A 16,127-nucleotide genomic window follows, 5' to 3' on the forward strand; every position below is an offset into this window, starting at 1 on the left:
GTTTCCATACAAAAGGCTGTGGCATCATATGCTTATTTACATGAAAAAGACATTGAAGAGGATGGTTATAATACCTTTACAGACTTTTACTCTAAATAAGATACAGAATTTGTTTTGAATCAGGGCTACAATACAATTAACGTTGAATGTTACATCCAGAATAGACTCTAAAAACCGTTTTTTCAGTGTTTTCAAGAATAATATATACAGAAAACAAAAAATGAGCTACTCTTTGTCTATATACTCCTTTATCACTCTGAAGCGTTTCGACACTTTCTGCAAGAAATATCAAAACCGAATCAGAACGGCAAATGCATCAGTTTCTCTTTAAATGGGACAGGAAGTATCAATGAAAAACTTTTTCCAGAGTTTCAAGCAAAGGCAAGAAATTCTGCTTAAGCACTATGCTGAAAGCTATGAATAGGGCATACATCAAGTTCTCCAAAAAGGAGATGAGTACCTGGAAAAGCATGACAGAAATAAATGCATTTTTAAACGCAGAAGATTTAAAAAAAGTAATTTGGGATGCCTTTTAAGCGGAATGATTTAGCTTTAAAAAACCCAAACAAACAACGAAACAAACAAACAAACAAAACCAAACCAAAAAACCTAAGAACCACAAAACCCAAAAAGGTCTGCCCTTTCCCAAAGAATGGGGTAAACATATAAATATGCTTCCAATAACAACCGTGGAAGCATAGAGGTGAAAGAAGTCAGTACTCTGAACACAAGAGGAGTGACTGGATGGTTTGACTTACTTTGCCTAGAATCTGGAGGTCTCAATTACATCACTGGCCAGCTGCTACCAGCATAGTGACCCAGCTGAGTACACGAGTCTCCTTCAAGGTTCATTAAACCAGCTGGCATAAAACTACCCTCTGCTGTGCCCTAAATTATCATGCAGTCCACTGCAGATCGAAGGGGACATACTGCCATGTTGACACATGACATATCTTCAATAGAAATCCCTACAAGAAAGATTTTCAGGAATTTTAAAGGTGTAAGTTTGTCTGCCAAGATAACGGCATATTTGCATCACTAGGTATTAAACTGGACTAGCTGTTTGGGATAGCTGCCTGCCTTGTGCACATTCCAAACACAGAAGTATATTTAATCCTGCTTTGGGGTAATAAGATAAACAAAATTATCTCTTTAAATCCTTCAATGCTTAGCAGCTCATGTATTTACTCATGTCTTCTTTCTCCCTAATATCATTCCAGTATAGTCCATCATTTCTAGTACACGATAGCTTATTTTAGCTACTATTTTCTTTTTCTCCATCAAATACAAAATCATACTCTCCACTATTTTCTCATGATAGAAACTGACTCTTTAATCTTTCAGGGTAGCATATGTTCTCTGTTACCCTCGGCAGTTCCTCTCTATCTGCCCCAAAGATCCATTCAGGCAGATTATCATGGAATGGTTTGGGTTGGAAGGGACCTTAAAGATCATCTAGTTCTAACCCCCCGTGCCACGGGCAGGGATACCTTCCACCAGACCAGGCTGCTCCAAGCCCCATCCAGCCTGGCCTTGAGCACTGCCAGGGAGGGGGCAGCCACAGCTGCTCTGGGCAGCCTATGCCAGTGTCTCACCACCCTCACAGTGAAGAACTTCTTCCTTACATCTACTCTAAATCTCCCCCCTTTCAGTTTAAAGCCATTATCCCTTTTCCTGTCACTACATGCCCTTGTAAAAGTCCCTCACCATCTTTCCTGTAGGCCCCCTTTAAGTATGGGAAGGCTGCTACAAGATCTCCCTAGAGCCTCCTCTTCGCCAGAATGAACAATTCCAACTCTCTCAGCCTGTCTTCATGAGAGAGGTGCTCCAGTCCCCTGATCATCTTCATGGTCCCCCTCTGGACTCACTCCAACAGATCCGTGTCCTTATGTTTGGCGCCTCAGAGCTCAACACAGTACACTCCAGGTGGGGTGTCCCAAGAGCAGAATCACCTCCCCTGACAAGCTGGCCATGCTTCTTTTGATGCAGCTCAGGATATGGTTGGCTTTCTGGCCTGGAAGCACACAGTGATGGGTCACGTTGAGCTTCTCATCAACCAACACCCCCAAGTCCTTCTCCTCAGGGCTGTTCTTGACCCATTCACTGCCCAGCCTGTATTTGCACTTGGGATTGCCCCAACCCAGATGAAAGACCTTCCACTTTGCCTTGTTGAACTTCACGAGGTTTGTGCAGGCCCACTTCTAAGCCTGTCAGGGTCCCTCTGGATGGCCTCCCTTCCACCCAGCGTGCTGACCTCACCACACAGCTTGGTGTCATCAGCAAACTTGCTGAGGGTGCACTTGATGCCACTGTCTGTGTCACCAACAAAGATGTTATAAACAGCACCAGTCCTAATACTGACCCCTGAGGAACACCACTAGGGAGGTGATCGTGCCCCTGGACTGGGCACTGGTGAGGCCGCCCCTCGAATCCTGTATGCAGTGTTGGGCCCCTCACTGCCAGAAGGACACTGAGGTGCTGGAGCGTGTCCAGAGAAGGGCAATGAGGCTGGTGAAGGGTCTGGAGAACAGGTCTGGTGAGGAGCGGCTGAGGGAACTGGGGTTGTTTAGTCTAGAGAAGAGGAGGCTGAGGGGAGGCCTTATGGCTCTCTACAGCTACCTGAGAGGAGGCTGTAGTGAGGTGGGGGTCAGTCTCTTCTCCCAAGTAACAAGTGTTAGGAGAACACGAAATGGCCTTAAGTTGTGATAGGGCAGTTTTAGATTGGATATTAGGAAAAAATTCTTCACTGAAAGGGCTGTTGAAGCATTGAAACAGGCTGCCCAGGGAACTGGTAAAGCCACCACCCCTGAAGGTAGTAACTTAAAAATGGCTTTCAGTAGCTTGAAAGTCTTTCTGTGTATGAATGAAATTCTTAGTCTTTAGCAGAAGAACCAGGCCATCTAAGAGAAGATACTCCCGTAACAGGTGAGTATCTTGAAAATCTACAAGGAGCCAGCAGCTCTCCTCATCACCAGGAAAAGCCACGGTTTGGAAGTTGTATCACCAAGTCCAGAGCTTCCCGCAAAGATTTCTCCTGGGAACATGCTGAATTTATAGACACTAGCAGAGGTGAAAGAAGCAGACTGAAGCTACCTTAATGCTTGTAGCTTTTTTTTACATCATATTTTTTAAAGAAGCAACTGGGGCAATGCAGAGCACTTAAAAACGCTGGAGTTGATAGTTAATACATCAGCTATAATTTGTACTGTGTGCATTAATGCATAACGTGCACACTGTGTGCACATCTGCCATTCACTACTAAATGAGGTGTTAAAAGATATTCCTCACAGAATATCAAAAGAGGTCTTGGAAGAAAACTGCAAGAAAGTAGAAATCTTAACTTTGTGTATTAATCCGGGCACAGCGCTCCTTTGTGCTACTTAGCTTGTCTGTTCACTGACTGCAATGGTCGTCTATGGGACATTAATATCTTGAACAGTTTCACATTCAATGAAAGGCCAGCTGAGGCAACAACCCAGCCGAATCATTACATTGCACTTCTAAAATCAGTCAAATGGGACACACATTTCTCCATAACTACCCTGAAGTTAACAGGCAACAAATAAGTGAGATTAAGAGAGGGGCAATTTTCTGAAGAAATATGAACAACCGTTAGTAGAATCCTTTGGGTTGAAAAGGAGGAAGGAATTTAATGCAACATAATTCGAAGATGAAATTAAAAATATCTCTTAACATAAGACCTTCCATGAATTGTCAACTTACGCAAAAACTGGTCTGACTGCATTATTCATATTTCCATAGGTTGCACGTCCGAGTAGTTCCCTGAAACAATTCTCAGCCAGCAGAGCAGGATTCTCCTCTTTCTCGCCTCCTGTAGGAGATGATGGAGGGCCTATTCTGCTACAATAAGACAAAAATACATTGATTTTACTACTGATCAATAATAATCTTACTGTACCTCCACCATTGGTTCTACAACATTCATGAGTCACGCTTTTGATCTAGGCAAGAAGTGTATCTCAAGTATGCATTAAACCAGAATTCTGGATAAAATATTTTATTCTCTTATAGCAGGACCATAGATCATCATCTGTTCACTCAGTACTGACCACTGTATTAGTAAATATCTATATGGCAAAACCACCAGTTAATACTGATATAATTTATCCGCTGCATTTTGACAAAACATTCCCCATTGCTAACAATGAACAAAGACCATGAAAGCATGCCAAAAGTTAGGCAGAATCTTAGTACTTTTGTTCAGACTAATGATCTCATTCACCTGCCCACTACTGAATCCACACTGTGTGGGTGAGTGCTAAACAGAACTCCAGTACTGCTGCAGGAACAGATGGCTTGTGAGTTGGAAAAGAGTCTGATTGAACAGAACATTGTCACCCACACAGTTACCTCTAACTAGACAGCGTACAAGTTAAGTCATCTTCTAACCGACTGGCTCCCAGCATGACCATGCAGAAGACGGTACGGGGTGTCCGTGCCCAGGGCCTGGCGGGGGCTGCAGGGCGGCCTCGGTGAGGGGCGGCCGGGGCTGCCCCGGGCCGGACCCAGCCGGTCCCAGCCGGCTCCAGCGGCCCCACCGCAGGGCACAGCTGAGCCCCTCAGCCAAGCTGGGGGCGCCGGGGGGGAAAGAGGGTTCCGAAAGGGCCAAAGGCGGCCCGGGCAGAGGAGGGGGAAGCCGAGGAGGGAGCAGCAGCAGAGGGAGCCCGAGGGCGGAGGAGGAGGAGGAGGAGGAGGGCAGGAGGGGGTGCAGGCCCGGAGCAGGGCTCCCCTGCAGCCCTGGCGAGACCCCGCTGGAGCAGAGCCCCCCCTGCAGCCCGGGGAGGGCCCCAGGCCGCAGCCGGGGGCTGTTTCCCGCCGGAGCTGCGGCCGTGGAGAGCCCGGGCGGGAGCAGGTTGTCCCTGAAGGGCTGCAGCCCGGGGAAGGGCCCGCGCTGGAGCAGGAGCCGTGGGAGGAGGGAGGAGCGGCCGAGAGGGGCTGCGAGGGACCGACCGCAACCCCCAGCCCCACCGCTGCGCCCCTCGGGGGGAGAGGGGTCGGGAGTGGAGGGGTGAGGGTGGGACTGAAAGTCAGGGTGGGGGGAAGGTGTTTTAGGTTTTGTCTACGTTTCTCACTACTCAAATCTATTCTGATTGGCAATAAATTAAATCAGTTTTCTCCCAGTCAAGCCTGTTTTGCCCATGATGGTAACTGGTAAGCGATCTCCCTGTCTTTACCTCAACCCCTGAGCTTTTTCATCCCATTTTCTCCCTGTCCTGTTGAGGGGTTAAGGTGGAATGAAAGAACAGCTGGGTGGGAGTTTGCTTTTAGCCAGGGCTGACCTACAACAAAGGACTGAAAAAATAAGTGTAATATCTATTACAATGTCTGCATCAGTACATACAAACCTCTAATTTTTAACCTGATTACAATATAGCACTTTGCCAAGTTGCTTTTTGCCATGCAGTATTCTTCCCCTCTATGATACCATTGAGCAACTGGACTCCCGTATTTATCACATGGTATGTTAATAATAACTTGGACGAGAAAAAAACCAAACACCTTTCACATTTGGAAATATATTTTTAATATGCAGATATTGATGTTAGTTTCCCCGTACTATATTTATAAAGGTTGCCTTTGTTGAAGGAGAATTCTTCTTTCCCTAACAGCCTTATTCTGAAAAAGAAACATAGCCACCGATTCTTCAGTCAGAAAATAACAATAACAAAAAAATACAGACTGTCAAACTCTGTATCAGATAAATACGCCACGAAGAGTGTTAAACTACGTAAGTTTTGCTGAGAAATTTGTCCTTGAACAAAAAGATTACATTTCAATCATAGTAATGTACTACTGATAGCCAGAAACAATAAAAAATGATGCCACGATGGGAGGGAAAGGAAAAAAGCAATGGGTGTGGGAAGAATTTATTACTACCACAGTTGCTATTTCTTCAGGTGATAAAATTTGCCAACAAATTAATATAAAACTACTCTTTTAACTTTTCAGTTGTAAAGGAAATCTTCGTACAGCCTCTCGAGTTTCTACATTCAAACGAGCAACTCGTACTCATTTTGTTTCACTGACTTGGTTTTTAAACAAAGATCAGAAAACCCCTGACAAATCCAACGGCAACACTTAAACAATTACTACTGCTTCTCCCCATCCAGACTTTCTCTACTACCACAAGTCCAGAGGACTGAAACATGAAAGGCATTTTGCAATGAAATGGGCAAGAAGCACTCCCTTTAACTGTTCTACCTCCTTTCTTACGCATAATCTCTATCAGAAAAGGTGGCGACAAGGAACTGGAAGGAGGGACCTGTTGAAGTACCGGAGTTTCCATAGCAAACTTCTAATCACAGGCTTGAACTGGCTCAGAGCAAGTCAGCATCTCAGGCATGTGACTTCTTTAATACCACAAAAGCAGGACTGGCCAACAGGATGGGACATGTGAAGACGACTTAACCACTACTTTTGAGCAGAGTAGCTACAGGAATGTTTGACGATGATTCACGCATCTTAAGAAATACATTCTAATCTACCTCTAAAACAGAATTTAGATGAGCATTACGGATATATTAGAATGATTTGAAGTCAAGTCTACAAGTGCTATAGTGCCTTTCTGCCTTAAATAAGGCTGGCAGGCTTAGTTCTGCAGTATCATGAAGAGTGGGTCACAAATTAAGTGATTTTCCAATTTCATACACCCCTTCCCCATTTTAGAGATGCACAGAAATGGACATACATGGTTGACTCTTCGGAATTTTCTTCTAGAAAACTTCAAGGAAGAAGGGAGAGTCTTTCAGGCAATGCCTTATACCGTGCTGAAGTATGCATGGCAATTATTTTGTAATACTGAATCGCAGTGAAGTACAACTAAGAAAAAGCCCAGTCTGATTTTTAGAATACACATGCAAATTTTTCTGATAGTCAGGTAATTAAAATGTGCATTCAGATATATGGACAAACGACGACATCCACAAAAACAATTATCTGTTTTGAAATGTCGTTTAAATATTAAATTCTTAACTTCAAAAAGTGTCTCACTGACATGTACTCAGAAGAATCTTGAATTAAGCTATTAAGGTTCCACAAGGTAAAATTGCTCTGATCTTTAAGGTAAGCTTTACCTATGTGTATTTCAGCTTTAACCAAAAATGGTTATTTTCGATGGACTTAATCTGGGGGGATTTTCTGGAATTTTTGCTCTTTCTCAAATAATGCTTTGATTCCATCTGCCAGAACAATATGCTTCTTCCTCCCACTCTTCAAGATGCCTCTGTTTGTCCTCCACAAATAAGAAGTCACATACAAAACAAGATGAGAAATTCTCTGTAACATTATTAAAGGCCAGGAGAACAACAATTTATAAATACTGTTTTCAGCTTTTCTGTCATATGAGCATCATACAGGGCCCCTACTTGCCACTTGGAAAACTGTTAGTCTTTTTTTTTTTTCTGTTGAATGTGCATTATAGAAAAAGTTTCAAGCAACTCCTTTAGATATTTAATTAACATCTGCTTTTAACAGATTTGTTTTTCTACCACCACTATTGCATTGCTCAACAAATGATAAAAATTAGCCTTACAAGTATATATAAAGTGATCTGCTCAAAGTGGTTGATCCAAATCCTACTTCAGTCAGTTTTTCCATCAGCAGTCAGTTTAATTTCGCTATACAAAGAAAAGCGTATGTGTGAGGGCACCGTGAAGAGTGACAAGGGAAAGGGCCCGCCTGCATCTAGACACCCCGTAAGAGCAAGCAAAGGCCAACTAGGCTCTCCTCGTTCAAACAGCAGTTTCAGAAACCTTTGTCTCTTGTTCAGATCACTCTTCAGACGGAAAACCCAAGCGGGTATTTCTGTACATACTGTGTGGGCCATCAGTTATATGCAGTAAATGGATAAAGCATGGGCAGACAGACAACTACTGATTTTAGTCATTAGGCTGAAAATTTCCTTTAGAGAAGAGACAGGTACTGGCAGTTAGAAATAAGAGAAGAAAAACAAGGCTGAAGGATGGGAAAAAAACCACCACCAAACCCCAACAAACCAAAGAAGAGAAACCTGCAGATTTAGCAAGGGGACTGTCACGTGAAAACATGAAAAGCGTGTTGTTATAGGAAGGCTGCTGAGCCTACTTACCAAGCAAGTTTTGAAGCAGCTGGGGCTGGACATGAAGAAACATTGAAGCTTGTTTGCACAGCTGAAGTTAGTTTTACGGACATTTTCCTAGTGCTAGCAATAAACACTTTTTACACCTACACAGTGTTTAGCCCTAAATACAGACATGGACCAAAAAAAAAAGTGACTTTTCAGTTGTAAGCTGACTGGCATATCCTCAACATCAATTATCACAGAGATCTTTTTTGAAAGCATACCGGGCAGGTAATATGCCCAGGAGTCATTGAAAGCCAAAAAAAGAAAAGGGTGTCTACATATAAATGAATTCTAAATCCTCACTGTAAGTACTGATGCAGACAGGACAGACTTTTTTTACTGAAGGATAAATGGGAATTAATCCCCTAATTTTAACAAATATAACTAGCAAAATCATCTGAGTCACCTAAAAGCCCGTGCTTACTTGTCTCTGTATCTTACATTACAAAACACAGAGTTTACAATTTTCAAGATGTCTAAACAAGGTTATACAATTTCTGGAGCAATTTTTAGGCCAACAGAATCTAGAATAAGTGAAACAAAGGTAGCTGAAAAGACTTTAAGACAAGAAACAATAAGAGCAGTTAAGCAGAGCTGTGCTATCAGTTTCAAAGAGCCTCAGCTAGCAAATATCAATAGTTACTTCCATTAAAAAGAAAAGAAAAAGGTATCTATCGCAAAAAACTAAGCCTAAAGATTGCTTAAAAAGCATGTCAGTGACCAGGGATAAAAATACCTGTCAATATCTTCTATTTTCTGCATATTAAACAGCAATGATGGCACTATCTTGTCCATGTGCTGAGGTTCCCATATAGTTGCTCGAAGTTCATCATTAACTGTTTTTCGAACCACTCCCTGAATGCCCCTGATTCCAGCAATTCGGATCCTAAGGAAGGAAAAAAGGAATTACCGAAAAGGAGAAACACCGCACCTCCCAGAATGGCTGTTTACCTGTTAAGACAGTAGTAATCATGTCGTGGGGAATATCATTAGGTTCTGAAAAGCAGTAATTCGGAAATTTGACCAATTCATTGAGGTTGCCCATATTGCCTTTAAATGCCTTTATAGCTCACAGGGAAACCGACAAAACAAGTAACTGAACAGAAGATGATCTGTAAGGACAACGCTGACACTGATCAATGAATACTCGAACTGTGTTCACCACCTCCAAAAGAAAGTCACATGGGTAAAACCCCACTAACTCTACGCCATTTACTACCCATCAGTTGAAGCTGTGCCCAATCTCAACCTATTCCAGTACTGAAGAAAAATATTGTGAAGTTATCCCAGCAAAGGTGAAGCAATGGCTACCAGAGCCACGTGATCACATCCTTAAAAGATGTAATTAAGGCTGTGGACTGCTTTAAAGATTTGTGCAAGATTCACAAGATGGAAAGCAAAGGATAGTTCTATCAACTTAAGCCTCATGCACAAAAAGGAACCACCACTTCTAGCCTAAAACCATTTGAACCAAATTAAGGATGACAACAACAACAAAGAGGAAAAATTAATATAAGTTCTAAAAAAAAAAAGACTTAGTCTAGCCGTTAAGTATTTTGTTTTGTTGGACAAAAATAGATTGCAGGACAATCTCTACAATGAAATGAATGGCAAAATACTCTTTTTGGAAGTGGTAATAGCAAATTAGCCATTATAATAAACGGTAGGAATAGAACTTTACATACTGAAAACAAGCAGAAGAAAGGGTGACACAGTGATCAAGTGAAATAAGCACAAGCTTCACTAAAATTTGAAATTATTTCTATTAAATTCCATCCCTCATTTTTTAAATCTTAATTTCAGTATGGGTAACACAGTTAGCCTTTTTCCAGTCAAATTTGCTGCAACGAAACATTTGCTAGATGAACTACAGAGCTAACAACTCGATAATTAATATTTTTCTTTAATTTCCATTCGTAAATACTTCAATCTAGAACTCTCTTTTTTTCAGCTATTTCTGAACAAAGCCACGCGCATTCAATATGGATCTGATACCACTCTAGATCTTTCAAGACAGTTTTAAAAGGGTTACACAGAAAACAGGGAAGAAGAGGGATGCAAACAGCTAGAAAAGCTTTTACTATTGCTGTACCACAACTACAGCGCAGTACCCAATACGAAGTTTTTAATATTAAGGATCTAAGAGTGACCTTTAAGACAAAAAGCTTCCAAAATTCCACCACTGAAACTTTTTTTTTTTTTTTTGCATATTAACTATCAGTTGCTAAGGCAATCAAATTTTTCTGATACCGTGGCTGTAGCTACATTAAATACGAGCACTAACCTCCCTTGCTGAAAGGGAAACGTCACCAGGTGAGATTCCGTTTCAGACTCAGAAGCCTGCACTACCTGACCGTGTGTGTAGATGATGTTCAAGCTCCCTTCCAAGGCAGCCAGTTCAGTGGAACCCCAAGCTATGCAGGTGAACGGTGGCTCCAGATGTCTGTTTTGGGATGAGCTGAATTACTTCCCTAGCCCCTCCAAGAATGATTGCTGCTCATAAAGACCTCTTTCAAAAGAGATACATTCGGTCTAGGTTGATGTGGAAAAAGTCATATTGCTGTATGTTTCATTAACCTGAGTAAAAAAATTGATTCACGTGGGGAAAAAAGGCCACGCTTTTGTGTATTGGAGTGCCACTACGACTAATTTAATGTTCTTACTATCGTATAGGAGGTTGAAAAATGGAGGTTGAAGTACTGAGGAAGGTGCAGCATCAAATTTCACCACATACAGGAAAGGTTTCATTTCTCTAAAGAAGGCTCAGATGGGTAGTAAAGCGGAGATCACATTGAAATCAAGGTCATGTACGGCCTTCTGTCACCAGGATGAAATTCCTCCCTGTCTAAGGGCACATCAGCACTGCCAACCGAAGCACAGAGAATGGTGCAGGCTGACAATTTGAAGAGCGAAAGCTGAGCACAGTTCTCTTACTCCTACAGCAATCACAGCTTTGAGGTATTTTCCTTTGGGGTATCCTTATGACTGGTAGAGCATACTCGATAGATGAACCAGGGTTACGTATTAGTCTCTTAATTCATTCCATGTTCTAGGTCATTACTAATAGTACTCTCATTGCGAGGGGCAATGAGGTGAAAGTAGTACTGAAAATCCGGAGCTGACCTCCGTATCCTAACCTCTTCTGAAATGTTTAATTTCACTAAGCCTAAAAAGGCAGAATCTCAAAAAGCTCATTAAAACATTTATGAATACCAGTTGCAACCATCGGCCTCAGGTAAATATACTGTAGCTGAGAGAAGCCTAAGTTACGAGGTAGTTGCAGGATACACCGGCTTCACTAGTGACACCTGCTTAAGAAGTTCCCATCCCCTTTGCCCTTTGGTCCCTGAGCACGATTCAGTTCTTGCCCAAACAATTCCTGGGGGGTCATCCTGTAAAACCATTCACTGGAATAATCTTCCTAAAGGAAAGGGGGTGGGGGCAGGGGAAAAAGTAGAGGAGAAGCAGGCAGATTGAATCCTAACCCCTTTAGAGACGAAGTTTACAGCAGAACCCTACGTGCAGCAATAGGACAACAAATTTAGGTGGCAGCAAATTACAAAAAATAAGGAGGAATGAACCAGAAGACTAAAGGAGGCACAATTGTTTTCTTTGGTTTTTTGTTTTCTCCCAAGCGACGTACGCAGTGTTCCTTCTTTTTGCAAACACAGTTCACCGATTTTTGAAACTGCAAACCTATGTGTGGCAGCCAACATAAAAACAATACCTAAAGGGTTGAACAAATGTTCAGCACACGGATTTTTCACAGCTGGCTAAAGAATTTAACGCACGGAAATAGAACAGATGAGTACAACAGAGATGCAAACAATACAATGTGCAAAGCCTTAAGTTTTCTAAAATGCTCGGGAGTTAAATACCGATTGACAACGGATAGGAAGAACACATCGCTAGGGGGAGCCGAAGTAAAAAAAATCGTGGTGCTTACATAATAGCGTAAAAATTTGTAATACTAATTCATGAAGGCATTTCAGTTTCACACACAGTATCACACTGCAGACATCTAAGAAAATTCAATTTTAACGAGTAATTCTCAAATAGCAGCCTCAGAATATGCTTTGGCTAGTCACGTAAGTAGCCCCATTAATTTCTCAAATGAGTTCTGAAACTCGCACACAGTTAAGAGTAATAAGTAGCACCTTTCCGGAAAGAATCCACGCAATCTGGCAGGCACTGTTCAGGTAAAATTCCACTTAAATGTTCTAGGAGTTCTAGCCACCTAAGATTTGCAATATTCCGTGCTATTTACAAAGTCACTTTCATTTTCTTCCTCTGAAATGAACTATTCCACTAAATATCATAATAAAAGCTGTATTACAGACTATATGAATGTGTTAAGACAGTTTTCTGTAATACATACAGGATGGCACTTACTCAGTTTGTATTTCTGGATCGTGGTCACACGAATGACACATGGCACTGAATCGAGACACAAAGAAGTCGTAGCGTCTGTGATACGAAGGTGTGTCTTCCTCAATGTTGGCAAATTTGACAAACTGGAAAATTAAATACGTTAAAAAAAGCTTTTGATACCAATTCCCCAAAAGAGAATAATGAACACTAAGCTTCATTTAAGAAGAAACATAAAACATTGCATTAGGAAAGAATCCAGATTTGAAAATACTTAAATATTTAACTTCAGAGAAGCAAAAGTTAAATTGGAGAGTTTTCTTTTTAAAGCCTTTCCACTAGAACGCCATTTAGATCATCATGAAAGGGTGCAGCTGCATTAAATAAAACACACTATACAATATGGAAACATCTAACACTCGAATAGCAAGTGTCATCAATTCATAGAATCTTTTAGGTTGGAAAAGACCTTTAAGATCACAAAGTCCAACCGTTAACTTAGCACTTCCAAGTCCACCACTAAACCATGTCCCGAAGTGCCACATCTACACGTTTTTTGAACACCTCCAGGGACGGTGACTCCACCACCTCCCTGGGCAGCCTGTTGCAATGTTTGACAACCCTTTCGGTGAAGAAATTTTTCCTGATGTCCAAGCTAAACCTCCCTCGGCACAACTGGAGGCCATTTCCTCCTGTTCTTATCACTTGTTACTTGGGAGAAGAGACCGACCCCCACCTCACTACAGCCTCCTTTCAGGTACTCGTCCAAGCAATTAAATGGCACACTGTCACTGGCAGATGAACTAGCAACTTCCTGACATCAAAATTTAAGGGAAATAAACTTGGAGTCATCCTGTCAATTCTGTCTATCTTTAAAGGGAAAAAGGAGGAGTCAGGGAATTATAACTCAGTCAACTTTAACTCCATTCACAGAAAGACACTCTAAAAAAACCCTTCCAATTTGCAAACATCTACAAAGTAACGAAGGGGTAAGTAACAGCCAACATGGATTTGTCAAGAACAAATCACATCAACCCAGCCTAAATTATTCCTATGACAAGGAAATAGATTTTGTGAATCCAGATGAAACAGCAACTGTCATATCTTAACTTCAGTGATACAAAATTCTCAAAGGGAAGCTAGAAAAACACTGTCAAAATAACATTCCCCGTAAGATAGATGCAAAAGGATTTGGAAAAAAAATACAGAAACACTTGTAAATCATCAAACTGCAATAATGTATTGAGTGAACTTCTGAAGGGGCCTGTCTGGAATACAGCAGTATTTGAGTTTCACTAGAGACTTAGATGACAGAGTGGGCTCATCAGATTTGCAAAGAACACTAAGCTGGCCAGAGCTGTAGGCACACTTCCTCCCTGGTTCTTGACAAACTGGAAATAGGCCCTGAAAAATCAAGGGAGCAATTTAGGGATGACAAATGCAAAACGCCATTTTAAGACAGCTGCACAAGACAAGCCAGAGACGGCTGAATGCAGAAAAGAAACTTAGGGTTATAATAAACCGCACGTTCGAGAAAAGCCAGTGCCCTTATACTGTCATGAAGAAGAAATCAATATATTGTGATACAACTGTATTACCCGTAACACCTATGAAGAAATTTTTGCCATTTAATTGGCACTAATGAGCCCTTAGATGAAGTACCGCATCCAGCTGAAGATGGTGATTAACCGATACAGTCCTTCAATTATTCAAGGGATGAACAAAGCTTTAGATAAATACCTGTTCAAAAAAGACTGAAAGACATTAAATTATCTAGTCTACGGCTTCCTAAAAGATGTTAGTCTCACAATGTACAGAAGAGAGCTATAAAAAGAAAAGAAATAAATGTTTTTCTTTGTCCAATGGTAATAGGAAAAGCAATAATTGGCTTACACTAAAGTAAAGGCTACTTAAGTTAGACATTAAAAACCCTTCCTTCCTAAAGCGAGCAGGCTGCCTAAAGACCCTCTGGATCCTCCATCGCTGACAGTTTTAAGAACAGAGGGAAGACAAAAGGGAAAAGAAAGGTTGTCAGGAAAGGTTTAACATAGTGCTGGTTCTGGCCTGAAGCACAGAGCTGTCCCATTAAGCTCCCTCAACTTTTTCCCACCCCAGTATTCTTCTTGCTAATCGCTAGGCACAGGCTGAGGCATTTCTTTTATACTTTGAGATGTAGAACCTGCTTTTATCAGCATGTTACTCCCATACATCTAGACAAGCCCAAAGCACTTCAGCATAATCTACAGCGTATTGATTTGTGGAGGTTTTGAGGTAGTTTTAAGCTGCAAGTGAAAGCTGTATATTTCAGGGAAAAGAAAAAAAAAAAAACAACACAAACTAACAAAACAAAACCACTTTTTCTACTTTTTTTTTCAGTCTTTTTTTTCTGTTTTCTCTAGAACACTTATCCCTTTCAACTGCACTACCAGCTCACCCACTGAAAGCGATACAAAAACTATATTCTCAGCCATTACTGAAAACTGAGCAAAATTGTACAATACTAGATCATTTTACAAGTCCTGCTGTAAAGAATATCCTCTGCCATCAAGTGGTAAGAAAGTGACCTACAGTCAAAAACCGATTTTGTATAGTCTACCGCTGCAGTTTGAAAGATAATCCACAAACAGCAATCATACTTTTTTCAATACAGTGAATGATAAAATGATAATTTCCTTCCTGACAGACCCTGGAAAATGTTTTAAATGTCTTACATCTCACTGGTTTGTTTCATGGAATTGGTAAATTACAAAACAGAAATAGATTTTCTAAAGTCATTGGAAGACGGGAACCTAATTAGTCCTTACAATTTAATAAAGCGTAAAGTCCAGGGGTAAAAAAAAAAAAATCAATACGATTTTAGTATTTTCCAGACATTCAAGTTTTCAAGTTTACAATTGATTCATGCAGCAAACTTCCATAAAAGCAAGTAAAAGAATGGAAGCTAAAAGTTTAAAGAACACAAAAGACTATGGAAGCGGCCACGAGAGCATTAACTCATCTAGGATTTAATATTAGCATATTTACATTATACAAAATACAAAATTATTCAATTGTCAGGGTCTTCCAACATGAAAACTTAAAATAACTCTAATAACTGTTTTGCTGGAAGAAAGATTTATTGTACTAAGAAGTAGCTTTATAAGAACAAGTGAGGAATTTAGGCCAAAAAGGTGTCAGGGGCTCCCTCTCGCTGGGGACATTTCTCCTACATCACGATGTAGCTTTGTAGCAGGGAAGTAAGTACTCAGAGAAGTTCTACTTCTCAAAATGCCACAGCAAAATGTCCAGAAAGGGCAATTTTATTTTATTTTTTTATTTTCTCATGTGGAGAACAAAACAATCTCTCCCACTGAACATAAAGCATTTCTGAAGCATATTCCAGGATTAGCATTCAGATGAGTGAATATTTAGGCCACGGGAAAGCCAACGGTGATCACACTGTTTTGAGGTGCACTGCCGTTCGGTAAGGTATACAATTCCATTTCATTAGAGAAATTTTTCTCCTTGCTTAGCAGTGGTGCTCTTAAACTCTTATTGTTGTTAAATAAGGAATATTTACTCCTAAGCACCCAAGACATTTTCAAGCATACCTCAAATGTAAACGTTATTAAGCCTGAAAACCTACAAAACTCTATGA

At 41.0% G+C, this 16,127-nt stretch overlaps 1 protein-coding gene across 2 annotated transcripts in view; it reads right to left on the minus strand.

Annotated features, from left to right (window-relative positions):
• Positions 1–16,127, minus strand: part of EFR3A (EFR3 homolog A) — a 67,216-nt gene that overhangs the window by 31,338 nt on the left and 19,751 nt on the right. For both annotated transcript variants that reach the window (XM_086466255.1, XM_086466256.1), the window contains 3 exons: positions 12,515–12,636; positions 8,859–9,008; positions 3,724–3,861 (listed from right to left, as the gene is read on the minus strand). In XM_086466255.1, coding sequence (XP_086322381.1) covers positions 3,724–3,861; positions 8,859–9,008; positions 12,515–12,636 — 410 coding nt within the window. The remainder of the gene's footprint in view (positions 1–3,723; positions 3,862–8,858; positions 9,009–12,514; positions 12,637–16,127) is intronic.

The sequence above is a fragment of the Leptosomus discolor genome, chromosome 5 (assembly GCF_034619465.1).
Source record: "Leptosomus discolor isolate bLepDis1 chromosome 5, bLepDis1.hap2, whole genome shotgun sequence".
NCBI classification, from domain to species: Eukaryota; Metazoa; Chordata; class Aves; order Leptosomiformes; family Leptosomidae; genus Leptosomus; species Leptosomus discolor.